Source organism: Ochotona curzoniae, unplaced genomic scaffold (assembly GCF_017591425.1).
Source record: "Ochotona curzoniae isolate NIBS_2020 unplaced genomic scaffold, NIBS_Ocur_1.0 contig_3622, whole genome shotgun sequence".
In the NCBI taxonomy this organism is placed as follows: Eukaryota; Metazoa; Chordata; class Mammalia; order Lagomorpha; family Ochotonidae; genus Ochotona; species Ochotona curzoniae.
This window is the reverse complement of record NW_024465926.1, coordinates 10,214,956-10,242,180: the sequence shown is the minus strand read 5'-3', so window position 1 is coordinate 10,242,180 and position 27,225 is coordinate 10,214,956. Positions and strand designations below refer to the sequence as shown.

The 27,225-nt window shown below is 50.9% G+C and overlaps 2 protein-coding genes across 2 annotated transcripts in view; one reads left to right on the top strand and one right to left on the bottom strand.

Annotated features, from left to right (window-relative positions):
* The window catches only part of PHLPP2 (PH domain and leucine rich repeat protein phosphatase 2), a 64,187-nt gene extending 50,856 nt beyond the window's left edge, over window positions 1-13,331 (top strand). The window contains exons 16-19 of the mRNA XM_040982410.1: window positions 1,107-1,217; window positions 2,315-2,509; window positions 4,297-4,528; window positions 8,677-13,331. Of these exons, the coding sequence (XP_040838344.1) occupies window positions 1,107-1,217; window positions 2,315-2,509; window positions 4,297-4,528; window positions 8,677-9,831 (1,693 nt within the window). The 3' untranslated portion in view covers window positions 9,832-13,331. The remainder of the gene's footprint in view (window positions 1-1,106; window positions 1,218-2,314; window positions 2,510-4,296; window positions 4,529-8,676) is intronic.
* A 2,615-nt stretch (window positions 13,332-15,946) lies between these two features.
* On the bottom strand, window positions 15,947-26,945 carry MARVELD3 (MARVEL domain containing 3). Its single transcript, XM_040982046.1, has 3 exons — window positions 26,587-26,945; window positions 24,635-24,762; window positions 15,947-16,963 (listed from the first exon to the last, which is right to left on the bottom strand). Exons 1-3 carry the CDS (start codon window positions 26,943-26,945, stop codon window positions 16,326-16,328), a joined length of 1,125 nt encoding a protein of 374 aa, XP_040837980.1. The 3' UTR covers window positions 15,947-16,325.
* Window positions 26,946-27,225: the final 280 nt, after the last annotated feature.

Genomic DNA, 27,225 nt, shown 5'->3' with positions numbered 1-27,225 from the left:
TTTGTGTATGGATGGTTGTCGTCTGCAGCAGTCTGTGTTAAGACTGCTCCTTGGCTACCACTCAGTGACATGCCTGGTATTTTTATGTGGCAGGCATAAATATTTTAGTTGGCACTAATCACAAGTACTAATAGATCACACAGGTTTATCCTTTGAATCAAGACATCATTGTATGAAAATGTTTAAAACAAGGAGACATCTGGCTGCAACATAGGAATCTTTGTTTTGCTGAGTTCTTCACAGAAAGGAATGACATTCATTGTGACAATATTTGGCCCCTATTTCCTCCTCCTACACCTTTCCCTGTATTCCTCTTCCTTTTCAGCATACTACTTGCATTCATTCCCTCTCGGCTTGAATTTTAACCTGTCAACAGGTGCTTTTATGGAAACATGTTATTGGGGGCCAGTGTTGTGACACGAATAAAGCGTCTGCTTGCCAGGTGCACATCCCACAGCAGGCAGGGTGTGGGTGCGCCAGCGAGAGGGACCCGGCCTCTCTGCTTCCAGTCCAGCCTCCTGACAATGCACCTGAGAAGGCAGCAGATGATTTTTTTTTAAGAACTTGGACCTCTGTCACCCCTGTGGGAAATCTGTGGGAGTTCTCGTGCTGTTGGAACTTGCCCAGACCTGGCTGCTGTTGGGACATTTGGGGGGTAAATCACGGGATGGAAGATTCTCTGTCTCCCTCTCTCTGAGTTAGTCTGCCTTTCAAATAAATTTGAGGTTGACATGGCACCACAGCTTAAGCTGCTGCGGTCTATGCTGACACCTCATATTGGTGGCCAGTTTGTGTCCCAGCTGCTCTGCTTCAGATCCAGCTCTATTTACCTGGAAAGCAACAGAGAATGGCCCTAATACTTGGGTCCTGCCACTTATGTGGGAGATCTGAATGGAGTTCTGGGCTCCTGGCTTCAGGCAGACCATTGTAGCCATTGTAGGAGTAAACCAGAAGATGAAAAATATCTCTGTCTCTTTCTCTCACTGTCTGTGTTACTCTGCTTGTGAAGTAAATACTTAAAATTAATTTAAAAAGCATCTTCGGGATGGTTTTCATTAAAGACAAAAGGATATATGGCTTAATATTTCCTTCCTTCACCTCTACAGTCATATCACAACACTGAAAATTGATCAGAAACCTTTACCAGCCACAGATTCTACAGTTACATCAACCTTCTGGAGCCACGGACTGGCTGAGATGGCAGGACAGAGGAACAAGTGAGTATGCTGACTGGAGGCAAAGAACAGAAGGAGGAAAGCAGCCCTGGCATGTGAAATCCGTGCTGGTGTTCCTAGTGAGGCCTTGTTATTCTGTTACACATTAACACATCCCAGCCTGTCAGCTCACAGATAGATGAGTCTTTTAAGAGGGGCGGGCGCCATGGCATTGTAGGCCAAGCTTCTGCCTGCGGTGCCAGCATTCCTTATGGGTGCCATTTCAAGTGTAGGTGGCTCCACTTCCAATCCAGCTCCCTGCCTATGTCCTGGGAAAGCACCAAAGGATGGTACACGTTCTTAGACCCATCTACACATGTGGGAGGCCTGGAGGAGGCTCCTGACTCCTGCTTCAGATTGGCTCAGCTCCAGCCATCGCTACCATTTGGGTGCATCAGTAGGTGGAAGATCTGTGTCTCTGCTTGCTTTCTGTAACTCTGCCCTTCAAATAAAAATATAGTGCATCTTTGGGAGGAAAAAAAAAAGATCCTTCTGAGTAGCGATAAAATGAGGCAATACAAGATAAATGTGCAGTACATGGAACTAACACCCCCTCTCATGGTTAAAGAGGGTGGTTGCTGCTTCTTTCACCAATTATAGCTTTATCCTTGTGCTAAATTTTCCTCCCTGTCAACAGGACTGAAATAGCCAACCAGGGAATGGCCGTGCCTTCTCTTACCAGCCAACCTAGTATGATCCTTTACTTCCTACAGTGCTGTCCAGCGACCCAGCCAAAGCCCAAATCTTATACTAGGTTCTGTCCAACATCCCCCGCCAGCACACGGCCGGGTTCCATGGTGTAGCATTCTCCCTTGCCGCAAGGACTGCAGCTTGTTCAGCGACAGATGGGCTCTGATGTTCTTGCCTTGAGGGCTTTGACAAAATCTAGTCCTTAATAACTACCAAGAGAAAAGACCTGCCCTTCCACGCTGTGGCAGGATCCTTCAGGGTTCTGCTGCATTTTCTTCACTAGGGAGTTTTTCACCACTTGTGCTGCTTCACCTTCAGTTAATACTTGCAGTTTAAAAGAATGCCCCCTGAGGAATAATATTTTGCCACAGCTTTGTTTGGTGAGTATCTTTCTGGTGTTTCTGCTGCAGGCTGTGTGTGTCTGCCCTGGCTGTGGAGAGCTTCGCAGAGGGCGTGGGCGCTGTGTATGGCATGTTTGACGGGGACAGGAACGAGGAGCTCCCCCGCCTGCTGCAGTGCACGATGGCAGATGTGCTTTTGGAGGAAGTACAGCAGTCAGCCAATGACACAGTTTTCATGGTGAACACCTTCTTGGTATCTCACAGGTAAGCAGGTGGGTTCAATAATCCCTAACTCAGTTCTACTTTTGGAAACTACATCTCTTTAAACTGAAGATCGCGATTGGGATCCAGGAGATCTGGCTCATTCTGTGATCCTTCTGTTCTCAGCATGGGAGTGGGGACTTGGCTCTTGAAGGAGCCACAGAGTGGTCTGCATTGTTAGTGTGTGGATGTGTTTATTTGGGAAGGACCGTGGTAAGCTTTTGTAAGAGCGTCTAGAGAGAGTTGGTGACTGAATAATCTCTCATCAGAGCCGCATGTTTTGAGTACTTGTACTGGGGAGTATATACTAATCTCCTCACAGTCTGTTTGTTGATTGCGTAAACTTTAGATAACCAAACTGCTCAATAGCTCAATCTAGTTATTGGAGAATTCGTGGTGCACCACCAAAATGATATGAGCAACTGAGAAGTACACTGAATAATCAGGGTGGGATAGCATGGAGTTCCAGCTGGATTTTATCAGTCAGTAAAACACAAAGTAAGGTGTTGAAAGAGACTTTTTTAAAAAACAGATTTATTTATTTTTTGCTTGAAAGCATTACATAGAGAGGGGGGGAAACAGAGAGATTCACTTATTTTTATTGGAAAGGCAGATATGCAGAGAGGAATATCTCCAATCCACTGATTCACTTCCCAAATGGCTGCAACAGCTGGAGCCAAGCTAATCCACAACCAGAAGCCAGGAACCTCTAATGGAATCTGTGTTTTAATAATTGAGCTAGAGGCTTGGCACAATAATGAGTTTGGGAAAGAGAACAACGTATTATGAAGCTGCTTCTTAGAGCCAGACACTGTAGGGCCCAGTGCGGCAGCCTGCTGGCTAAAGTCCTCACCTTACGTGAATGAGATCACATATGGGCTCTAGTTTGTGTCTCAGCAGCCCTGCTTCCTATCCAGCTCCCTGCTTGTGACCTGGGAAAGCAGTTGAGGACAGACCAAGGCCTTGGGACCTTGTACCCATGTGGGAGACCTGGAAGAGGTTCCTGGCTCCTGGTTCCTGGCTTCAGATTGGCTCAGCTCCAGCCATTGTGGCCATGCTAGATCTTTCTCTCTGTCTCTCCTCCTCTCTGTATATCCGCCTTTCCAATAAAAATAAATAAATCTTAAGGAAAAAAAGTCAAAAAAGCTTTTTAGAGAAATAACTTGCTGAAGATCTACAGTTAGGAAGTGGTGGAGGTGGAATTTGAAGCCAGGTCTTTCTGATGGTATCTGCTCTCTTTCAGTGTTGTGCAGTAAGTGTGAGTGGATGGATGGATGAGTGGATGGATGGATGGATGGGTGGAGACTATATTTTGGGGTGAGATACAAGGAAGATTGTGTTCCCTCTTTCAAAGAATAAACACCTTGAGCCCTTCATTCTAAAAGCGTTGTCCTGAGCCCAGCAGCCTCAGCGTCACCGAGACTTGGCAGATGGCGTGGCCGGTCCTTACGACATCAGAAGCCGCAGCAGTCCCTGTTTATCAGTCACCTTGCCCTCCACGTGGTTCTGATCTGATAAAGCCCCCTGAGTGAGGAGGTCTTTGATGAGACATGGAGGCGGTAGCGGAGGGCACACTTGCATTTCTCCCCACCTAGCTGCGCTGCTGGACAAGCTCCTCTCCGCTAGGAGGGGAAGGCCGAACTCTGTACCGGTGTGACCCATGGCAAAAGTCTGCCTTCAGGTGGACTGGCTCGCAGTCGCATGGCAGAAGAATCAGCAGAAGAGCACATGAAAGACCACCACCTTCTAAAAGTAGCTCCTGTGTCTGCATTTTCTTTTCCTGTGAACAGGAAACTAGGAATGGCTGGGCAGAAGCTGGGCTCCTCTGCTCTCCTGTGCTGCATCCGTCCTGACACTGTCGATCCCGCAAACAGCTTTACCTTGACTGTGGCCAACGTTGGCACCTGCCGAGCAGTCCTGTGCCGGGGCGGGAAGCCGGTGCCCCTGTCCAAAGTCTTCAGCCTGGAACAGGATCCAGAGGAGGCACAAAGAGTGAAGGACCAAAAAGCCATCATAACAGAGGTGCGTCTTGCGCTCGCCAGTCACCCACACCCCTTGGATCTTGTGAAGGTGTTTGTTACGGAGGTGATGAAGGTTCATTTCTTCCTGCCATGCCCCGTCAATAACAACCAGTCCACACAAAGGTGCATTTCAGACGGCTCCAGTTAAGGCTGTTTTACAGAATAGTTAGTGACTAGCAGAAATAAAAAGCAAAATTAGTTAGAAATGAGAAATCCTAACTTGAGATTTTTTTTAAATGAGTAGCTGGCATGTAAAATAAATATTGTGACCTCTCAGGTAGTTCCCAACAGCTCTAGTTTGTTACTCCAAACAGGAGGAGAAATAGTTCTGTAGCTTGATATCCCCATGCTGAAATGCAAAGTGTAAAACATATTTTTCCTTTTTTATTCTGCGTATGGTTCCATATGCACCGACAGTCTCCTTTATAATGTGCTGGCAGATAACATCTTCGCTTTCAAAGAGACTTTAGCATTTTTTTACTGCAAACACTGCTTAGTGTTTTCAAATCTCACACTGTTTAAATGGAATTGTTTATTTTTAAGGCTTTAAGAATTCTTTGTTATTTTGGAAACAAGTCCTTTATCAGCCGCTCACTTGGCAAATATTTTCTCTCTGTTTGGGGTTTGTCTTTCCATTCTCTCAACAGTGTGTTTTGTAGACAGAAAGGTTTTAGTTTCAAGGGAATCCCACTCATGAATTTTATGTGTAGAATTTTCGATGTTGTAGCTGGGGCTTATTGCCAAGCCTAAGATCGCCTGTTTTCTTCCGTGTTACCTTCTGGGTCTTGCGGTCTGTTTCGCGTGTCTGATCCGTTTGGCGAAGCCTGTGGTGTCTCTGCAGTCACTGTTTGTGCAGTTGTAGCACTGCTTCATTTCCATTGCGTTGCCTTTGCTCCTTTGTTAATGATCAGCTGACCATTAGGAGAAGACCTCAAAACACTAGTGTAGAAATGCATTTAAAGCTATTTTGGTACAATTCAAGGGGTCTTCTAAAAGCTCATGAGAATTGTGAGAGCCTGTTTCTGCGCTCTTTATTTTGTTGGTATTCTCTCAGATTCTCTCTCAGATTTCACCCAAGGAAGCACGAAAACCAACCAACCAAACAAAAAAAGTCAAACACAGTTAACAGTGTGTTAATCTCCAGTAGGTGATAGAGGTGTATGTCATCCTGCAAGAAAAGCGTGTCTTGTGAGACAGAGCGGCAGTCAGCAAGCTCGCCGTGTGCACTGAAGACAAGGCACCTGACAAGCCAGGCAGGCAGCTCGGTGAAGACCTGAGTGCCCGCGCAGCATTCGGACTAGAGCTTATACGGGCATGAACACAGCTTCTCCTGCCGCTTCTGCTCTGCCGCTCCTGCTTCTGGGATACTGCTGGGAGCAGGCATAGAACTGGTGAAAGTTCTATAGGTACTTTGCCAGCCCAGCCATCTTGGAGTAGAAAACGGCCTGGTGCCAAGCTAGAAGGGCTCCTGTATTGGGGTGGGGAGAAGAGGACGGGCACCCTACCTACTACAGGTTGTTGCGGGCAGGCAGGAGTTGTGGTGTAAGGGAACTCGCTGTTGTCTCTTTCAGGCGCCTCACACAGGCTAATGTCTGTCTTTCCACCTAGCAGGATTTGGGACTTGGACAACTTTGGTTCTTTCTCTTTTTATTACATTTTAAATTTGTTTGGTTTTAGTTTTAATACTCTTTGACAGTTTGTCACATTCTCTGCAAGTGGAGACTACATACTCATACATACACAGACATACACAGACATAAGGTGGTAGTCTTGGGAAGCTCTTTCAGTCAAAGCAAATGAAAGATAAAAGCCTTCCATTTAACTGTCTTATAAAATTTATTTACTTTTTAGTTTTTTATTCTTTTAAGATTGATTTAGTTATTTGAAAGAGAGTGAGAGAATCTTTTATCCATTTGTTCACTCCCCACATGACTGCAATGACTAGAGCTGGGTCAGACACAAACCAGGAGCCAGAAACTCCTTCTGAGTCTCCCATGTGAGTGGAAGGGACCCACGCACTGGGGCCGTCTCCCACTGCTTTCTCTAAGCTGTTAGCAGGAGCTGAATCAGAAGTGGAGTGCCTGGGATGCCAGGACTGCAGATGGCAACTCAACCTGCTGTACCAAAATTCTGGTGCCAGGAATTCTTTTTTGTTTGATTTTAAGATTTATTTATTTCTCTTTGAAACACAGAGTTACAGAGAGGCAGGGAGAGATGGACAGAGACAGAGTTCTGCCATCACCGGTTTACTCCCTAAATGGTTGCAACGACTGGAGCTAGGCCAGTCCAAAAACAAAGCCTCTAGCTTATTCCAGATCTCCATGTGAGTGCAGGGACCCAAACACTTCGCTTTCCTCCACTGCTTTCCTAGGCACATCAGTAGGGAACTGGATTAGAAGTGGAACAACTGGAACTTGAACTAGAGCCTGTATAGGATACCTTCAGATTTCTCCCTATCTCTCTTTCTTGCTTCCTCCCTCCTTCTCCTTTTCTTTCTTTCTCTTTCTCTCTCTCTCCCTCCCTGTATAACTCTTGACTTTCAAATATACAAATAGGGGCCCAGCGCAGTGGCTTAGTGGCTAAGGTCCTTGCCTTGAATGAGCTGAGATCCCATATGGGCGCTGGTTATAATCCCGACAGCCCCGCTTCCCATCCAGCTTCCTGCCTGTGGCCTGGAAAGGCAGTTGAGGACGGCCCAAGGCCTTGGGACCCTGCACCTGCATGGGAGACCTGGAGGAAGTTGCTGGCTCCTGGCTTAGGATCAGAGCAGCACTGGCTATTGCGCTCACTTGGGGAGTGAATCATCGGATGGACAATCTTCCTCTCTGTCTCTCCTCCTCTCTGTATATCTGACTTTGCAATAAAAAATAAATCTTTTTTTAAAAACCCTTTGAACAAATATACAAATAGATCTTTTAAAAAAAAATCCCAATCTGCAACCCAAGATTCTAATTTCCCCTTTAATTATAGTGCCCAGAATTCCATGGATTCTGATGTGATCTATTTATTATTACCATAGCCCTTACAAAGTAGGTTAAATACACTACAGATTTCTTTTTTCTTTCTTTTTTTTTTTTAAAAAAAAAGATTATTTGTGTGATAGAGATCTTTCAGTTCATTTCCCAAGTAGACTGATCTGAGCCAGACCCAAACCAGGAGCCCAGAACTCTTTCTGAGGCTAGAGTTCAACTTGAGTCTCCTGTGTGAAGGGCTGGGCCCACGGGGTTGGGCTGTCACCTGTTGCCTTTCCAGATGCGTCAGCAGGAGGCTGGATGCGAAGCGGAGTACCTGACTTGAAGCAGCAACACTGTGTTAGCAGACGTGGACCTCCCAGCTGTGCCTTAACCAGCCGCACCACGTGGACCTCCCAGCTGTGCCTTAACCGGCCGCACCACGTGGACCTCCCAGCTGTGCCTTAACCGGCCGCACCACGTGCCTGCCCTGCCACAGATTCCACACTCTCCTTTTCTAGGCTAAATAACCTTAGAAGTCTCGGCCTTTCTGGGAGTACTTATGATGGAAAACCAGTGACGGTTCCGCTTATTGCTTTTCTGTATTTGAGGACATGCTGAAGTCTGTCCTTCACATTGGAACAAGAATGTTTTGAGGTAGTGATGCTGTTTAGTCACCAGGTCTCTGTACTGTAACCATATGGTATGTTGTGTTTTTAGAATTCTTTCATTTTTTAAGTCCAGTTAAGGAATTGGTGTTATGTCATTGCAAGTTAAGCCTCCATATGCAACACCCAGTCTGGTATCCAGGTTGTCAGTTCAAGTGCCAGCTCCTCCAGTATTACGCTAGCCTCCTGCCGATGCATCCTGACCAGGGTGGAGGTTGACTCAAGTGCTTAGGCCTCGGTCGCTCACTTGGGACACCTGGATGGAGTTCCGCGTGCCTTGCTTTGGCCTGGACCAGCCTTCGCTATTGTAGGCTTTGGGGAGTAAACCAGTGGGTAGGAGATCTGTTTCTTACCCTGGCTCCCATCTCTGTCCCCATCTCTCCCTCACAAATGAAACTATATTGATTCTAGCAAAACTCTGATAATGTGTGAACTCTATTTTACGTCACATCCCTAAGCATTGTATTTTAGAAAGACACAAAACTGCATGTCATTATTGCTGTTTCTCAGAACTCGTGTTCTTTCTCCAGGACAACAAAGTGAATGGGGTAACTTGCTGTACCCGGATGCTGGGCTGCACATACCTCTACCCTTGGATCCTCCCCAAGCCCCACGTTTCTTCTACTCCTCTCACCATTCAAGATGAGTTGCTGATTCTGGGAAACAAAGCCTTGTGGGAACACCTGTCATACACAGAAGCTGTCAACGCGGTGCGTCATGTGCAAGACCCACTAGCAGCAGCCAAGAAGCTGTGCACGTTAGCACAGAGCTATGGGTGCCAGGACAATGTGGGGGCAATCGTAGTTTATCTGAACATTGGTGAGGAAGGCTGCACTTGTGAGATGAATGGACTCACGCTCCCAGGTCCTGTGGGGTTTGCTTCCAGCAGCACAGCTAAGGACGGCCCCAAGCCAACCACCCCTTCGTCCAGTAGTGGCATCGCCTCAGAGTTCAGCAGTGAGACGTCCACCTCAGAGGTGAGCAGTGAGGTAGGCTCCACTGCTTCTGATGAGCATAACACCGTGGGCCTGGACGCTGGCTTGCTTCCCAGGCCAGAGAGGCGCTGCAGCCTCCATCCGGCAGCCCCCTCTGGGGTGTTCCAGCGGCAGCCTTCCTGTGCCACCTTCTCCAGTAATCATTCTGACAATGGCCTAGACAGTGATGATGACCAGCCGGTCGAAGGGGTCATAACAAATGGCAGCAAGCTGGAAGTGGAAGTGGATATCCACTGCTGCAGAGGGAGGGACCTTGAGAACGCTCCTACGCTCCGAGACAACTCTCCCACTCCCTGTCCCGAGGAACCTGCTAGAAGCTTGTGTTTTGGGATCCGCAGACAGAACAGTGTGAACAGTGGAATCCTCCTCCCAGTGAGCAAGGACAAGATGGAGTTACAAAAGTCCCCCTCCACTTCCTGTCTCTATGGAAAGAAACTCTCCAATGGTTCCATTGTGCCCCTAGAAGACAGCCTGAACCTCATTGAGGTTGCCACAGAAGTACCCAAGAGGAAAACTGGCTATTTTGCTGCTCCGACTCAGCTGGAGCCAGAAGATCAACTTGTTGTACCTCGTGACCTGGAGGAAGAAGTGAAGGAGCAGATGAAACAGCATCAGGAGGGCAGACCCGAGCCCGAGCCCAGCGAGGAGGATCGGACTGAGCCCCCGGAGGAGTTTGACACTGCGCTGTGATACGATGCTGCCCCTGGAGTGGGCAGGTGTGAGAGGAGGCTTGTGGGGTTGGGGTGGGGACCCTTCCAGAGGCATTTGGCCTCTGCGTTGCTAAACCATAGACACGTGAGGTAGAACTCAGAGCCAAAGGTGAGTACTGTCAGGGTCTGGCCCCAGATAAGCCAGTTGTCGCCTTCAGTGTTGAGTTTCTGCTTCTGCCTGCGATGGAATTCCCAGGGTTGCCAGGCAGAGGGCGATGTTGCCCCGTGTCAGTCCTGCCACCTGCCATTAACCCTTTCTCGCCTAAGAAGGATTTCTGAGGACTTGCCTGTCTGGGCAGGGAGGGGGTATTTCTGTGGAGGAAGTGACTGAAGATTGATTCCCTTTACCGATTGCTGCTGATGGGTCTCTGCCCAGAGAAAATCACCTTGTCTCACAGACTAGCAGGGGTGTGATGTGACTCGTCACATGCTTTTCATTCTTCTCTACGAGAATACAACCTATCAAAATGATGCTTATTGGAAATGTAGAACCAATCAAACAGATAATTTATGTATGTAATGTAATGAGAGCACTTTTCATTGTGAACTTTTATTTTTGAATCTGCATTCGAGCCAATCTTTGAGGCAGCCCGGCACCTCTGTGCAAAAGCAGAGAGATCCCGGGTGTTGGAGCCTTTTTTGAGGGTACGAGGAAGGGGCTGAGGGAACTGACTTCACTCCTGGATGTTAGACTGTGAACACACATGAGGAACCTGAGGTCGTAGCAACTTTGGGGGATGAAGATAGGGAAGGAGTGAGCACAAAGAATGCTTTCCCCCAAATCAGGAAAAGACAAATGTGACACCTGCCAGGAGCTTCCCAGCTCTCAGGGAGGCACTTGGGGGTTGACTTCCTCCCCTGACACGCGCAAGAGTTGGCAGAAGGCCCCCTTGCCGACAGGGCGGAGGCTGACACTGCTGACGTCAAGGTCACCTTGAATTACAGCAAATGACTGACACAGACGGACGCCAAATGAGCACAGATGAGTGGATGCATCTCCCAAGTTAGACTTGTTCCCACTGTCACTGTAAAGCAGATGGGGGTGGGGGCAGTTTCCAGAATGTTGGAAATAAACCAAGAGCTTACGTGTAATGTTATACGGCGCACTCTTCCAAAAACTGCTTATTCACCTTGTGTGGTTCCAGGGTACCAGGCTCAATGCCAGGATATCGCACATTCCATGTAACCCTAGCAAAGCCTAGTTCCTTCTCTATTTTTGCCACTTTTTCACTTAGAAGATTTACTTAGGAAAATTAATTAGTATTTATTTACATTGCTTGATTTTACCCATTGGGAAATGTGCTTTGAATTTTTGAATATTCACAATTAAGAAAATAGAGTGGAACCCTTTTTTTTTTTTATCTGTTTCATCAGAAACAAAATGTTAACGATAGAGTTGAATTATATGCCTTTTGTTTTTGGGAAGGGTCTGCCAAGGGCAGTGGTCAAGAACCAAGTGACCCATCCACAAACACCATGTGTCTTCTCGTGCGGAAGCGCTGTGCCTCGCAGCGTGTGGCAGTGGGATGCCTGGGGGAAGCTGCACCGCTGCCACAGTCTAATATTAGACCTCTCAAGACTCCCATCTGGAGTTTCCAAATTGTCAGGCACACTTGACTTGCCTGTGTCAAAACTACTGGTCAGCTACTGAAAATATTTAGAACTCAGGTCTTTGCTTTGAAATACGGAGCAGAGTGGCTCAAACATAGATTAGGTGCTGTTAGAAATGGGAATAGTAGTGTGTTGCCACCTTATTTTTATATGGGAGAATAGGGGGGAAATGAAAAAATAAATTTTTAAGAAGAAAGAAAATGAAGGAAAAACCCTGATGGTGATGGGTGAGACATCTTCCTCCACAGATAGCACAACCTGTGGATTGTAGAATAGTGAGATTGTCTAAAAGTAGAAATTATTTTGGGAACATACCACATTAATAATATAGTCTTATAAAAAAATTTATCCAATACCTGTGAATCCTTTTGTTGTCTTCTGTTTTCCACCCTGCTCATTGGCACCACTTCAAAAGCCAGGTCCTAAATGACCTTGACAAAAGGAAATGCATTAACTTTTTAGATAGCAGAATTCTAACATTCCCGGTGTTTTTGGTGTGGTAGAGTGATTTTTAGGAATCAGTAGGTTGTGCTAAAATGCTTTAAGATAGGCCAAAGCAAATTGATTATGTTTTGCAGTCTCCTTTAATTCATAACCTACAGTTGCTCTGTGTTAAAGGGTAAAAAGGCCATAGTCCGTGACCAAAATCTCTGATGTAAAACACGCGTGTGACCTAGGACCAAGGGGGTGCTCTCTGAGTAGGCTGCATTGGTGGGAGGCAGTCATCTGTCCCCAGGTGAATGTAACCACTTCTTAGGGCTTCATCCCAGGGGCTGGGTCCCCCATGTGGGCCAAGGAGGGCCTCTGCGCGATGCTCAGGGTTCTGTGTGTACCTCCCATTTCACAAGGGAGTTTTAGCAAATGCCTGAAAGAACTGTCCTGATCAGAGGAGCAGTTGAGCAGTACCATGGGAGAAAGAAAACTGCTCGTCTTGGCAGCCTTGAGACTTACTTTGGATTGGGAATCTATTCGAAAATGTGAATGTGGTATGGCAGAACTACAGTGTTACTACAAAGTCAAGTCATTGAATTCCGCTGCTGATACAAGGGAGGGTTTTAATACACCGCTGCCAAGAGTGTGTGTGTGTGTGTGTGTGTGTGTGCAATAAGTTGGTAGACTCATGTTCCTAATGTATTTAAGAGCCAACACGAGCAGCTGGTAACACTGGGTGCTATTACAACTGCCTGCACTGCGTGCTGTTTTCCAGGAGATGGAGCCAGTTAGGTTTGGTCGATTCACCGAATATCAAACACTGCTCTTCTTCCCACCTAGACCTTCCCTGCAAGCAGGTACTGGGTAGCCACAGGCTTACCTTCTTTTTCTCTTCAGTAATTATCAATGAAGAGATCTCCTTAAGGGAGCACTTGGCTGTTATCGATAAAAGAATTAGTCTCCAAGCCATTTGGTGATGTCTGGCAGCATCACTGTAGAACTATCTTGTCACTTTTTACTTCCCTCTGGGTGGAGCCTCCTGGCCTCCCCAGTCATGGCAACAAGGTCATCTTTTCTCTGCAGTCGGTGACTCTGCCCCTACTCGGGTAAGTAGTTCCTCAGTGGAGAAAAGCAGCTGCGGTCATGTCCCTCGTCTGCTGATCGACCACCCATGAGCTCCTTAATCCCACTCACTCCTCCCAGACGCTGTAGGGTTTTCTCTCACTGTTGCCAATGATGTCATCCAGACAGTGCGCTCATATCTTATGGTTTTGTGCAATCATTGTTGTATTGTAGTCCTAAGACTCATTATTATAGTGTATTTTTGATATTTTTGAAATGTGTTAAATTTTTTAATTCAATAATACGAGCCAGAGCATGTTGCAGCAAATCTATTATTTGTAAAAAATAACAATAATAATAATAAATAAAATAAAATGGAGTATCTTTTCATGGCTTTGTTTTAAAATGAAATGCCTGTTATTTAACAAATCTTCCTAATTCAGGGGAAATTAAGTCCTTAATGCAAAGCACCTTTAGGATTTTCTGGTTTTTCTTTATGTCAGGGGGAGGTAACCATGAACAAACACGCAGTCATACCCATGATGCTGTTCAGAGCTGTAAGCCAGTAAGTGGGGGTGGGGAAGAACTGGGTTAACCCCACAGTCATTTAGCTGGTCCCCGCCAGGGCCACTGCAGGCAGGTCTCAAAATTCAGTACATTGGAGCAGGCTCTTTTTTTTTTTCAGTTGATGACCATGGCTTGGTGTCAGTGAAGTCGTGAATATCCGAATAGCTCTTGTCACACAGATGTTTCTCCACCTTTGCAGGCATTGGCATTCCTGGCCAGGCAGCAGGAATGAAACTCTAAGCATGTTTTCTGCTTCTTGGATATTCCAAGGTGCCTCGGGGCCCCAGGTGAGCAGGGATCACCTGGAAGACATTCCAGCGCGTGAGTCAGCGGGTCTCCGTCATGCCTGTGCTGCTCAGAAGTGTTGGGAGCTCAGGCAAGTTCCTTGGTCTTAGGCTGCTCTTCTCATTACGTAGACACTGCAGTGTCTGTCATCTGCTGTGTTTGCCATGGTGCCAACTGCTGTTGCAGCTCAGTACTGGACCTGGCACACAGTGCTCGATGATACGTAAACTGTCAGGCAGAAGCTCACCTCTTCGTCTGTAGAAGCAGAATGATGACTCTGGGCCTGCGCCAGGGCTGTGAGTGGGGGAAGGCTGACTGCGGCATGCCGTGGGCTGTGGGAGCTAGCGGTGCCAGGGCCGTGAGCGGGGGAAGGCTGACTGCGGCATGCCGTGGGCCGTGGGAGCTAGCTGTGCCAGGGCTGTGAGCGGGGGAAGGCTGACTGCGGCATGCCATGGGAGCGAGCTGCGTGCAGGGCTGTGAGCAGGGGAAGGCTTACTGCGGCATGCCGTGGGCCGTGGGAGCTAGCTGTGCCAGGGCCGAGAGCGGGGGAAGGCTGACTGCGGCATGCTGTGAGAGCGAGCTGTGTGCAGCCAGCGGGAGAGTTGGTCCCAGTGCCATGGGCTCCAGCTGCTGCACAGGAATAGACAGGGCACAGAGTTGGTCAGAGACCGAATTCCCTTTTTGTCAGGTTCCCAAACCCACTGTGGGCAAAGCTCAAGTAAGGGACATGTGTTTCTGTTTTGGTTTTCATTTTCGGGACATGTCTGAAGGGATAAAGGCCAGATAAGAACGGTGTGTACACGGAAGTGTACTGTCTCTTGGCAAGGGGGCTGGAAAGCGGTTTGATTTTTGCTGTTCAACTCAAGAGGTGAGAACAGCAGGGAAGCACCCTTTAACAAACATATTTTAACCTAGCATGTTAATGTCCAGTTGATTCTTTTTCCTCTAACTTTTGCTTTTTAGTAAAAGTATAATTCAGATCTTTCCCATTCCTTTTTTTAAAAGATTTATTATTTTTTTTAATTTTTATTGGAAAGTCAGATATACAGAGAGGAAGATCTTCTGTCCACTGATTCACTCCCCCCCAAGTGGCCACGATGGCTGGAGCTATGCCGATCCGAAGCCAGGAGCTTCTTCTAGGTCTCCTACGGAGGTGCAGGGTCTCAAAGCTTTGGGCCGTCCTCAACTGCTTTCCCAGGCCACAAGCAGGGAGCTGGATGAGAAGTAGGACTGCAGGGATTAGAACCGGCGCCCATATGGGATCCTGGAGGTGCAAGGCGAGGACTTTAACCACTAGGCTATTGTGCTGGGCCCTGAACTTTCCCATTTCTATGTGAGATTTGATTTTGGTCCTTAATTGGATGGATTCCGTTCGAAACTAACTATTGGACAGCTGGGAGGAAGAGTAGCCCATCCCAGTCGGTGTTACTTGTTTCTGTGGCATAAAGAAATTATCATTGGAGACTAGTAGTGTAAAGGCAGGACTAGAACACTTGAGGTTAAAATTCCTAAAAACTCAATGCGAGGGATTGGTTCTGTTCCGAAGTCAGTGGAGGGAACGAGAGTCCCAGATCTGTGAAGAACGCCTGCTCAGCAGGCGACACAGAAATGAGGCAGCCTCCTGTAACCCTTCGGAGCCGGCTGATTTAACTATCTTATCTTAATCAGTTGAACAAGGCATCTAAGAAGTTCACAAATTTCCTCAAGACTTGCAAGGCTCCTGTTTAGAAAAAAAAAAGACCTTAGGAATTACTTCAAAACCTTTCCTCCGGCCCGAGGCGGCACTTCTTCAGGTGGCAGGAATCGTGTCCGAAGGCAGGCAGGCTGCTGACGGCCCACTGGGTGCTGGCACAACACGACGGCACCTCCTCCCTCCGCAGGTACTCGGCTAGACTTCCACAGCAGAACTGCCTTAAAACCGTTGCCAGGGGATTACAGGCTGGCATTTTTAAAGGCTGGCAAGTTGATAAACATGGAATGATTGTTTGGTTTGGGTGCACAAAATTTTGTAAACAGGTGTACAAAACATGCTGTCACATGCCCTTTCTATGAGTTTCTTGAAGACCCTTTGCATGCATGGGGTTAAAACTTTTCGGCACGAAGACGAACTCACCCTCTTCCACGAGCGTTCTTTGAAGGCCCTGGCGCCAGGTTTGGGAGGATAGTTCTACAGTTACCACTGGGCCCGCCAGGCCCTGCAGTGCTGTCCGCATCCTTCAGAACTTCCAGGTCAGAGAGCTACTGCCCTGCTTGCCTTCTGCAGTCGTGAGCCCTCCCTAGGGCGCTCCCCAGACTCATGACCTTGGTCTTGGCAGTAAATGGACGCGGCGTGTTCAAGCTCTCTCACAGTCCGCCAACCAGGACCTTGTTATCTCCTTGGAGAAGAGAAGGATGAGACATTGAACTTTGCACTTTGTACCAACAGCAGCGATCCTAGAATCAAGCCTGTAAAAGGACCTGTCTTCATGGCAGAGAAACAAGGGTAGCGAGGCTCACGTTTCGGTTCCAGAGGAGTCCTCAGAGAGTCCCGGACCACAGGTACTCCGGGGCATCGGCGTGGTACCTCTGCTGTCCTTGCCTGTCCTGGCAACGCCTCTGCTCCCGGTAGCTCCGCAGGGCCAGCACCACGCTGATGCCATACATGATGACCAGAAGACAGGCAAAGGTGGCCGCCGCTCCATCGGTGCCTGCTAGCTGGCAGTTCATCCAGGTGAGACCCTTGCGGGCATACAGCCTCTCCCTTTGCTTGCAAGTGTCCGTGGAGTTGATCTGCAAGGCGGCGTGCAGGTAAATGCCGATGCCCACGCAGTAGCCCACGGCTGCGAGGAGGCTGGATGCGGCCTCCAGAAGCAGCCACCTCCTAGGCAGTTTCATGAGGCTCTTGGCTCCTTGGAGTAAAACGCCCATGGTGAGGACGCCCAGCCCCAGAGAGACAGCCACGCCGCCGTAGATCAGGGGTGCCCGGAGGACTGTGTACTGCTGGTCCAGCTGCCGCACCTGCTCCAGCTCTGTGCCCTCAAATGGTGAGTAATAGTTGCTCCCGAAGCCGCCCCCTGTGGTGAAGCTGGCACTGAATCCGGCCAGGACGAAGTACGAGGCCACAATGCACATGAGGACCATGGCGTTCAGTATCACCTCCACTATGTGCACCACACCTACAGGGGAGAGACGGGCGGTTAGCATCCCCACGATTCGTTTGGGCTTCCTGACTAGTGTTTTGATTCTAATAGCCATGTAAATCTGGAAAATCAAAATGCTTCTTAGAAAAAAAAAATGTTGGCACTTTCTCAGGAACATTCAATGCACTTGTGATCCTGCAGCGCGACTCTCGGGCACTGGCTCTGAACAAACTTCTGTCCACACAAAAATGTGTGCAGGACTGCTCACAGGAGGCTCATTTCAAAGAGCCCTGTGTTAGATGCTCTTGGCTGCCCACTGGCACCCGCGCTCCACGGAGCCCTCCGCTCAGCTACAGGAGGGAGTGAGATCTGACAGTCAACAACTGCAGGGGTCCCTGGGGAACTGTGAGGAGTGGAGCAAGCCCAGGACCAGAGGGGACAAGGATTCTGTCCAAGTCTCAAAAGGACAGAATTACAGAGCACCCCTAGGTGGCCTGGGGAAGGGCATGGGTGCGATTTGAGAGGGGGTGGCACCTGGCTCTGATGGTGCTGTTAGAAGTGACCCAGCTCCATGCTTGCGACAGTCACACAGAACTACACACACGAGTGCACGTGGAGCTGGTGAGCCCTAAACCGGCTCTGGGGGCGGTCACCACAATGATGTAAAGGATCAGCTGGGAAAGCTGACGTTCCTAAATACTTCCAGTAGTTTCTCATACAACTTTCTAGTGTTCCTTGGATGCAAATTAAAGCACACTCAGATTTGCAACTTACGCTCCTCCTCTGCTTGTTCACAGATATAAACACTTCACTGCTTACTACGTGTTTATTTTCTTACTTGGAAGGCAGAGAGGATTTTCCATCTGCTGATCCCCTCCTTAAATTCTTGCAACAACAGAGCAGGGCCATGCCAGAGGCCGGAGGCAGGGAACCCCCAGGTCTCGCACGTGAGTACCAGGTGTCAAAGCACTGGAGCCATCACCTATTGCCTCCCAAGGTGTACGTCAGCGGGAAGCAGGCTGGAACTGGAGAAGCTGGGGCTTGGACTAGCTACTGAAATATCGGGTGCCACTGTTCCAGGCAGCGATTTACCAGCTGTGCCAAACTGTGCACCCTGACCACCTTTTAAATGTTATTCTCATGTTACCTAGGAGGCAGAAAAACAGAGATGTTTTCTGAGAACTCCCTACAGGACGAGCACGTGGGTAACATGGCCTGCAGCACCGGTGTGGGGATTCAATGGTGTCCAAGCAGGATTCTGCCATGGATGCCTGGGTTGTCCCCTGGGGAGGCAGGGGGAGCCAGGCTGGTCCCCTGTTACTGTGAGGGGTTTGGAGATGGGAGCCCAGAGAAAAGCAAAGGAACCCATGCTGGGGAACACCAGGTTCCGCTCCCCTCACTGCCTGGTCATCTTTCCCATGTCCTTGCACCTCTCAGTCTTGGCGCTTGATCTGATGCCTGAAGGAGATGCCTGCCAGGCTATGGTGAGGCTCTCTGGTGGTGAGTGCCACAGACACTGCCGTCCCACCAGAAGGCACTCAGATGGGCAGCTGGCAGGTTTGCTGATCCCAACTCCATGGCACCCATGCAAATTCCTGCAGGCTCCAAGATGGCCATGAAACCCTGCTGTCAAGGGCTCGGCATGGAGAACCCACACTGCCCACTCTTCCCCTGGGCACCATGAGCTCCAGGCCACCCAATTCCTACAGCAGAGCAAGAGCACTGACCCAGATGCCATGCTGCTTCTAGCTGCTGCCCTGGCACCTCTGCAGGCTGTCGCTGTCTCATCTTCTGAGGGAAGACAGTAACATGGCTATTGCAAGACATAGGACACCCAACCACCTTCCTTCTGGGTCAGATTCAGCAAAACAGCCACATCACAACCCATGCAGCACATGTCTGCTGAGTGAAAACCAACAGACCCAGGCCATGACAATCAACCACCCACCCACTAATTGCAGCCATTGGGAGGAGTGACACTCATCTGCCAGTTTCCATCGGCACTGGGACAGTAGTCCTGGTTCAGCAGAGTACCGAACAGGTCAATGCTGAAACACACACACACACGCACACACACACATTAGGGTCAGAAAAGACTCGCTGTGGCCTGTCTCAGGTGGGGCAGAGCGGAGTCTCTGGAAAGACGGTAGGAGCCCAGGAGAGGGACCCGGAGCCTGGAACAGACCGGGAGCTTTACTTCACACAGCCTCCTTCTGGGCCAGGTGGTCTTGGCGTCTTCTCATCTAATGCTCGAGACACCTGCCTCTACTACATTGGCCCTACACAAGCGGAGACGACCAAGCAGATTTTTTTTTCATTTTTATTTTTTTAAAAATAAATACATGTGTGATCAAGATACACAGAAGGTAAAAAATTCTAAAAATTCCCTTTCCCCCAGAAACAACACTGTTATACTCTGAATACTTTCCTTTGTGTTCTTCAAGAGATTTTATATCTACTTCAAGAAGTCCATACGTCCTGAATGTTCTTAAGACCTGAATGGCACTCATGTCTTTTTTTTTTTTTAAGATTTGTTTATTTTTATTGGAGAGGCAGATTTACAGAGAGAAGAAGAGACAGATAGATCTTCCATCCACTGGTTCATTTCCCATGTAGCCACAATGGAGCTGAGCTGATAAGAAGCTTGGAGCCAGGAGCTTCTTCCGGGTATCCCACACGGGTGCTGGGTCCCAAGGCTTTGGGCTGTCCTCGACTGCTTTCCCAGGCCACAAGCAGGAAGCTGGATGGGAAGTGGAAGCTGGTACATGATCTGGTGCCCGTATGGGATCCTTGTGCATGCCAAGGTGAGGATGTAACCACTGAGCCATCGCACTGGCTCTACCACTTGCGTGTTTAAAGCAATCAGCTGTTTGTACCACAGAGCGTAACAAGAACTTAAGAGTCAAGAGAATCAGCATCACGCGAGTCTTTCTCTGGGTGTTTCTCTTGGATTCCTATAAATCAAACAAGGTATTCACCTGTACCAGGCACACGTGACAAGGTCTGTGGTCGTGATGTATTGCACAGTCAGAACCCAGCAAGCCTATGACCAAGAGTATAATGTTCTGGAAACGAAGATGCATGCTGGGTCCCAGATGTCGGCTTCCAGGCTTGGTGCAGCAGCACATTGCTGAGGTACAAAATGCTCCCAGCAGAGGGGCTTCGGCTGGATTGCCTCTTTGCAACACCCTCAGCCTGTGCCTGTCTCCGACTTAAATAGGACAGAAGCGGCCTCCCGGAGCGCCCATGGGATACCCAGAGTGCTAGCCAGGGAACGTTCTGGACTTTCCAGCTGGATGCAAATAGGCTGGGGCTGGGATGCGGGCTCATGTGTCTGTGCCTTGTTCAGAGATTTGAAGAGAAGGTTCTTGAGATCCACTGGGTTACTGCATTTACCTAACCTATAGCCACACCTGGCTGCAGCCTTTGCCCTGTGGGTCCCGGGCTCTATTGTTCACAATATCAATCATGCTTCACTAATGGAAGATTCCAAAAACCAGGGTTGGTTCAGAGAATGCCCCTCCTTGCAACTAGGACCTTCACGGCTGGTGTTCAAGTTAGCCTCTGGCTTTCCAGGCTCCGGCAGGCTCCCCAGCTAAGTGTTCTTGCCAAGGACTTGGGTTTGGGGTGACTTTGATCACTTCATGTTTGGCAGAATGCTGGGAAAATCCTAAAGGTCAAGCATTTCCGTCGGCTTCTCCTTCAGTCTCCTGACTTTCCGGAATCCTCTAAAGGCCAGGACAGCCCCCATGGCAAAGACAGGGATGCCCAGGGCTGCAAAGACCCCAGCCCCTATGTCACCTCCATGGAAGGCACAGCCGAAGCCGCTGTACCCTTTGCTTTGGTACAGTGCTTCCCTCTCTTGACACACGGCAGAGCCGTAGGCGGCCGAGAGGTGGTGGAAGTAGAAGTATAAGGCTGGGATGTAGGCCCCAGCGATGAGCGCGTCCAGCAAGCCTTCCACCAGCAGCCATGGCGGGCAGTGCCACGGCACCCGCAACACGCCTGCACCGAGCAGAAGGCAGGAGAAGCCCATGAGGGCTCCACTGTAGGCCATGGCCGTGGTGGCTGTGGGCAGCTTGAGCTGGTAGAACTGGATGTCCAGTTGCTGGGCTTTCTCACCGTCTGCGCCGCTGAAACCACTGTAAGCCCCTCCATACTGGTAGTAGTAAATGCCCCCCAGGCTGGTGATGCCCGTGTAGCCCCCAGTGGACGTGTAAGACACAGAGCTGCAGGCCAGGATCAGCAAGTTCAGGAGAACCTCCAGCATCTGGCAGCAGGCTGCAAAGACAGGGCAGGGGACCACGTTGAGAGTCGCTCCACGGCACACGCAGGCTCCTCCACCGCGAGGCCGACCTTCCCTGCGCCAGCAGCAGCACCCAGTGCCGGCCCTCTATCCCAAGGTCCTCAGCCAAAGCCACATCCACAGAGGCAGGTGGCAGCAGGGCACCACACATGACCAACATGTTCTGGACGGCAAAGCAGGACTCCCTGAAGAGCAAGGCAGCCTGCCCCGGGCTGTGGGCATGAAGCTGACCGGAGGAAGGTCGCGAGCTTGCAGCCAGAAAGGCAGCCTACGCTGTAGGGCAAGAACATGCCACACACACCCCACCCTCCCCCAAAGCACTAAGAAAGCCATCTCCTCTTACTGGTGCTAACAGGAGAGTTCTCAGAAGAGACTGCAGAGCTCCGGGGCCAGCACACTGTGATGCAGCCAGTAAAGCCACTGCCTGAGGTGCCCAGGGAGTCCCAGCTGCTCCACTTCCTGTCCACCTCCCACTAAAGCACCTGAGAAGGCAGCAGAAGGCTGCCCATGTCCTCGGGTTCCTGCCTCTTCGTGCGAGACCAGAAAGATGCTCCTGGCTCCTGGCTTTGAACTAGTCCAGCTGCGTGGCTACATCTCACTTCTTATTCAGCCTTTCAAACAATGTTACTAAGTTGAAGTGGAATCTGTCAGGTCCCTTAAAGACTTATCTGGGCAGTAATATTTTCCCAGGGCTGGACTGTTTCAGGAGCCTGGGCTTCTCTATCTTGGACAAGGAAAGCTGTCTTCTCGTTAAAATCCACTTCACTGAGATAGAACTTGCAAATGACTCCAGTGAGCATACAGCTGGCGGAGTTCTGACACACACATCTGCCACGGGAACACCATCCAGACATGAAGCCCTTGAATCTCCCTACTAATGCTTCAGCTCAATGGTTTACCTTCCTCCCGAGGAGACCAATGGTCTGCCACCTCTCATCAGAAACCAGTTTTGTCCTTCCTGAAGTGCTACAGAGGCAGGTATGGGGCAGGGCAGCTGAACTGCCACTTTAGATGCCCACACTCTTTCTGGTAGCACCCAATTCAAGTCCTGGTTCCAACGCTTCTGGTCCCACCTTCCTGTTGAAGTGTACCCTGGGAGGCTGTGTGTGACAGCTTGAGTGCTTGGGTCTTCCCACCCATGTAGGAAACCCGAGTGGAGTTTCCAGCTCCTGGCTTAGCCTGACTCAGTTTCCACCCTTTGGGGGAGTAAACCAATGCATGGGAGCTCTCTGAAACAGGAACTCAGAAGCTACATCTCAAGGCTCTGGGTGAGCGAGAGGAACTTCTGACTATAGAAATGGCAACTGTCTTGAGAGGAAATTAAGTTTTTTTTTTTTTTAAGATTTACTTATTTTCGTTGGAAAGTCAGATATATAGAGAAGAGAGACGGAGAGAAAGAGCTTTCATTCACTGATTCATTCCCTAAGTGGCTGCAACAGCCGGAGCTGTGCTGATCCAAAGCCAGGAGCCAGGAGCTTCTTCTGTGTTTCCCACACGGATGCAGGGTCCCAAGGCTTTGAGCCATCCTCCACTGCTTTCCCAGGCCACAAGTAGCGAGCTGGATGGGAAACAGGGGTGCTGGGATACGAACTGGTGCCCATATGGGATCCTGGAGTGTGCAAGGCAAGGACTTTAGCCACTAGGCTACTGTGCTGGCCCTAACAAAATTAAGTTTTTAAAGCTGCTTTGCAGGCAAGCCTGGAGCCAGATGCCCATGCCTCTGATCTGAGTACTAAGGGTCTAAGGCAAGAGAGAAAGAGCGAAAGGTGAGAAGGTGCTCTGTGGCCTGATGGGAATGTTGCTTCCTGCTGGGAACCGCTGACTCGCCACCTGTGTCTCAAAAAGGTACACCCTACAGGTGCCCAGGCTCCTGTGGCCTGACGTGTGCCTCAAACATCTGGGCATGCTTTCCATCTGCCCTCTCCTACCCTCCCTCTTGATCCACTAAAGTTCTTACTCACTCAAGAGAATTCAGGGTAAATCTCTTCCCATTTGTCTCCCACTATGTTCCACTGAACTTCCTGGACACAAAGCACAGCCATGCTTTGGGGGTTTCCTCAGGAAGCCAGGGAAGGCTGCACCTGCCTCTCACTCCTGCGGGTGAGTGTGGGGGACTGTGTCTCACCAATCAGGAAAGGCAGTCACACAGGGTACACGCTAGCACAGTTCCAGGGGCCTGGGTGCGACCTCTGTGCAGGCCCACTTCTCCCGGGGTCTGACGGCTGCTTCTCTGGGCCTCTGCATATCCAGGGTTAGTACTTCCTGAGGCCACGTAGCCAGAAGTTATCAAAGCTAAATCAAGGCATACTTGGGTCAGAAGCTCCAAGCGCTGCCCTCCCATCTTGGTCAATCAATCACAGAGAGAAAAAAAAAAAAGTCTGTACACAGGAACCTGTTAGCCAACTTCTGGCTCATTCCTGTGATTGGTATCCTCAAGAACAGCAAGGTTAAGCAAGTAAACCATGTGAGGACAGTGTCAGTGTTTCCCTGTCTGAGCCTCAGGAGTTGCTAGGGGAACGGCGGCCAGCCAGTACTCACTGCCCGGAAGGCCGACAGCCTTGGCAGCAAATGTCCTGATCCTACAATCATATTGGCAGTTACCGTGCCAAGCTACACCTTTAGGGAGGAGTCACTTCCCTTCCTGTGATTTTTCTTCCCGAGGCTGGCACCTTTACTCTCCTCGCTCTTGTCCATCATCTACAGACAGCCCAGCCAGGGACACTTCTCTGCGCCCCCACCAGCCCATCGCCTGAGTCACACAAGCACTTGCTCTGAACTAACCGGATCTTCCTCATTGCTGCCAGGCACCAGGGCTCAGACGACAGCCCTGGGAACCACGCTCGGGGCTCACATCTGATCTTATTTCAGTGTCTTTCAGGCTGCAGGTGGGCCCCTTGGGCTGAGTTTTAAAGTTCTGTTTTGAATGCCAACAGCGCAGAGCTTGTCGAGCACTTGCTGCGTCAGAGGGTAGGTCTACCTTCTGGACAAACTGGCTTCCTCGTCTGTGGGAGCCGGTTCTTAACGCAGCCAGGGGTCCCAGTGTCTCTGGGGAGAATGCCAGGGTCCCTGTGGTGTGAGCAGCAGCTTGGCTGCAGGAGAGTCCCCCACCCCATTTGGCCCACCTTACCCGAGGAGCCGCCCTTGACAGCTGACAGCTCACAGGCAGGCAGCCCTCCTGCTCGCGGCTCCCTCCTCCCCAATGCCAACCCCTCTGACTCTTCAGGCCCAGGGTTCCAAACAAGAAGCTCGTTAGCCAGCAGCACTTGTCCCTTTGTCATGAGGCTCTCACACAGGGCTGAAGATGGAAATCCCAGGGACCCCAAAGGGACATGTGCGCGGCCCATAGCTCAACCCCACCCCGAGAGACAGTGATGGCTGCCAACTCTCTCCCAACGGCTCACCTCTGCCCGTGCACAGGTATCTGCATTTGTGGCAGTCCAGGAGTCCTTTGGCCTCTGACTGGGCAAATTCCACCTCCTCCAGCCCAGGCCTGGGGTTCGAGGGCATGTATCTCCCAGACGTGAATTCACTAGAAGCAAAAAACACACATGCCCATTATGACATATGTCTGAGCCCCCAGCGTGCTGTGCTACGAGGACATGGGGCTCCTTGCACAGGGCCCATGTGTGAGACAATGTGCAGGACACAAGTACAGTTTGTTATATTATGGTAGACCTCACAGAAGCGTTCCAGAACATTCACACACTTGCTCCCCAGACAAGCCAGCACACATGAGCACAGCCTTGGAACCATTTTAATTATTTTAAAATTATTTTTCTAAATGTGTGTGTGTATATATATATGTATATTTAATTTTTGAAAGCAGTGAGACTGAGCACAGAGAGACTGAAACAGAAAGATAGGGACAGAAATCTTGTAGCCGCTGTTCACTCCCCGTAGGGTGGCCCCAGAGAAGGGCTGGGCAGCCCAAGACCAGGAAGCAGCTGGGTCTCCTCCACGAACGGCTGGGAACCCAGACCCCGTGCAATCACTCACTGCCCGAGAGCAAGCTGGGATGGGACATGGAGCCAGGACAGGTCTTTCTGCCCCTGGGAGTTTGCCCAACTAGGCAGCAGTGAGCCTCCTCCTGCAGGAACCAAAGCTCTCAGCTCCGCACAGATCCAACCTCCGTGAAGTTACTTGCGAGGCTGGCCAGCCCAGGGCGTCACAGCACAGCCTGGTCACCTCTGCGAGGCCCCCTACCCTAGTCTCTGCAGAAGCTACTCCTCTTCCGGGAAGGCCTTCTGTGCCCTGTGCTCCTCGTCTGTCCCTTCCTGCACCTTTTCTCTAGCGGTTAGTTCCTCCAGGAAGTTCGCCTGATTCTCACCAGAGGCCCAGCTGTTCGATGCAAAAAGGAACGTGCAGTGCTGGGCTGCAGTGGGTCCAGTAACCACGGCAGGGAGGCAGGGGAGAGGTCCTGTAACCCATGCCTCAAATAAATGGTAAGTGGAGGACAAGACAAAAATCACTCTTGGGTTCCCATCCACATCCCAGCTGTGGGTGGGTGGCTGCTGGTCCTTAAACCAACCCTGACCTAACCGCTGCCACTGGATGCCACCAGCCAAACAGCAACCATAGTGCACCGTGGCCGCCGCCAGGGAGCCCTCAGCAGCCAGCTGCCCTGTGACCTGCTGCGGGCGCACCTTTTGTCCTGCGAGTTGGTTTTAGATAACGACCAGTAAACTCCAGAGACCAGCCTTCCGGCTGTGTTGACATACAACGGACAGGCTGGGCTCAGCCTCCCGATGGCCCAAGTCAGGAGCCAGGGGTATCAAGAGGCCTAAAGTGGCCATCAGGTCCTGTGTGTGTGTTTGTCGGTGTCCTCGTGGGAGCGGGGCAGGGACAGGCCACAGTGCTAAGCACAGAATCTGCGCATTCATTAGCGTCTGTGCAAGGTGAATGAATGTGAGATGGGGGCCGGCTGGTGGGGGAAGGACCCTACAAGTAAATGATGTGGGGACCAGAGGGCCTGCTGCCCAGTGTACCCAGCTCACAAAATCCCAAGGACCACAGAAGAGCCGGCTTTGTTCCGCTGGAGGGTGCACACCTCCCTGCGGACATCGGAACAGGTGTGAGCCCTAAGGCACACTAGGCTTCTGGGAGGAGCTGGGGGTCCAGCGCAGCGCGGGGGCTCCGGACATGCGCAGTCTCTCCGCGGGCCCCCGACCGAGGGAACCCAATCGGGCCCCCAGGACGCGAGGAACTTCCGCCGCGAGCAGCGCCTCAGGGTCGCCTCGTCCCCGGGACCCCCACAGCAGGCCGGCTAGCCTTTCGTGAACCTGGCGTCCCTCCTCGAGGTGAGGGTCTCTGCGCGGGCCCCCGTCGCCCTCTGAGGGCGTGAGGTGGAGCTCACCTTTCCGGGGCGCGGCGCCCCAAGCCCTCCTTCCTGTGGGGCGGCGGCTCCGGGGTTTCCCAGGGCGCGGGCCAGGGGGGCGGGGCCGCGTCCCAGGCTGCGCCCCGGCTTCCGTCGCGCTCCCGGCTCTGGCGAGGCTTGTCGCGCTCCCCGTGTCCCGCGGCGCGATGGCCCGCGTCCCTGTGTCTGTCCGGACGGGGGCCTCGGCCCCCTCGCCGGTCCCCGTCCCTCCGCGCTTCCCCGTTGCGCTCCCGGCGCCGGTCGTCGGGTCTGTCCCGCGGTCGCTCGCGGGGGCGCCGGTCCGGGTCCCGCTCTCGCGGAAGGGCCCGGGACGCGCGAGTCCCCGACCTGCTTTCCATGGCCCGGTTCCGTGTCCAGACGCGGGAGCGACCCGAGGGCAACAGGCAAACCCAAGTTTCCCGGGCAGGTGGCCAAGCCCGGGAGGCGGGGCGGCGGGGAGCGCACCTGGGCGCACGCGCACTGGGCCCCGCGGCGCGTCCGCGAGCGCTCACCTGGGGACACTGAGCGCCGCCTGCAGTCAGGTCCCCGAGGCTGCGCTGGCCGGACGGAAGGGGTGGTCGTGCTGGAAGCAGGCGCTCTCCACCACACCCGGCTGGTGACCCTGCCAGCTCCTGAAGG

Coding starts and splice junctions, on each gene's coding strand:
- MARVELD3 (XM_040982046.1), bottom strand. CDS start 26,945: ATGGAAAGCAGGTCGGGGACTCGCGCGTCCCGGGCCCTTCCGCGAGAG. Junction 24,763..26,586: donor GGGCGCCGCGCCCCGGAAAG/GTGAGCTCCACC, acceptor TTTTGCTTCTAG/TGAATTCACGTCTGGGAGAT. Junction 16,964..24,634: donor ATACCTGTGCACGGGCAGAG/GTGAGCCGTTGG, acceptor TCTCCCCTGTAG/GTGTGGTGCACATAGTGGAG.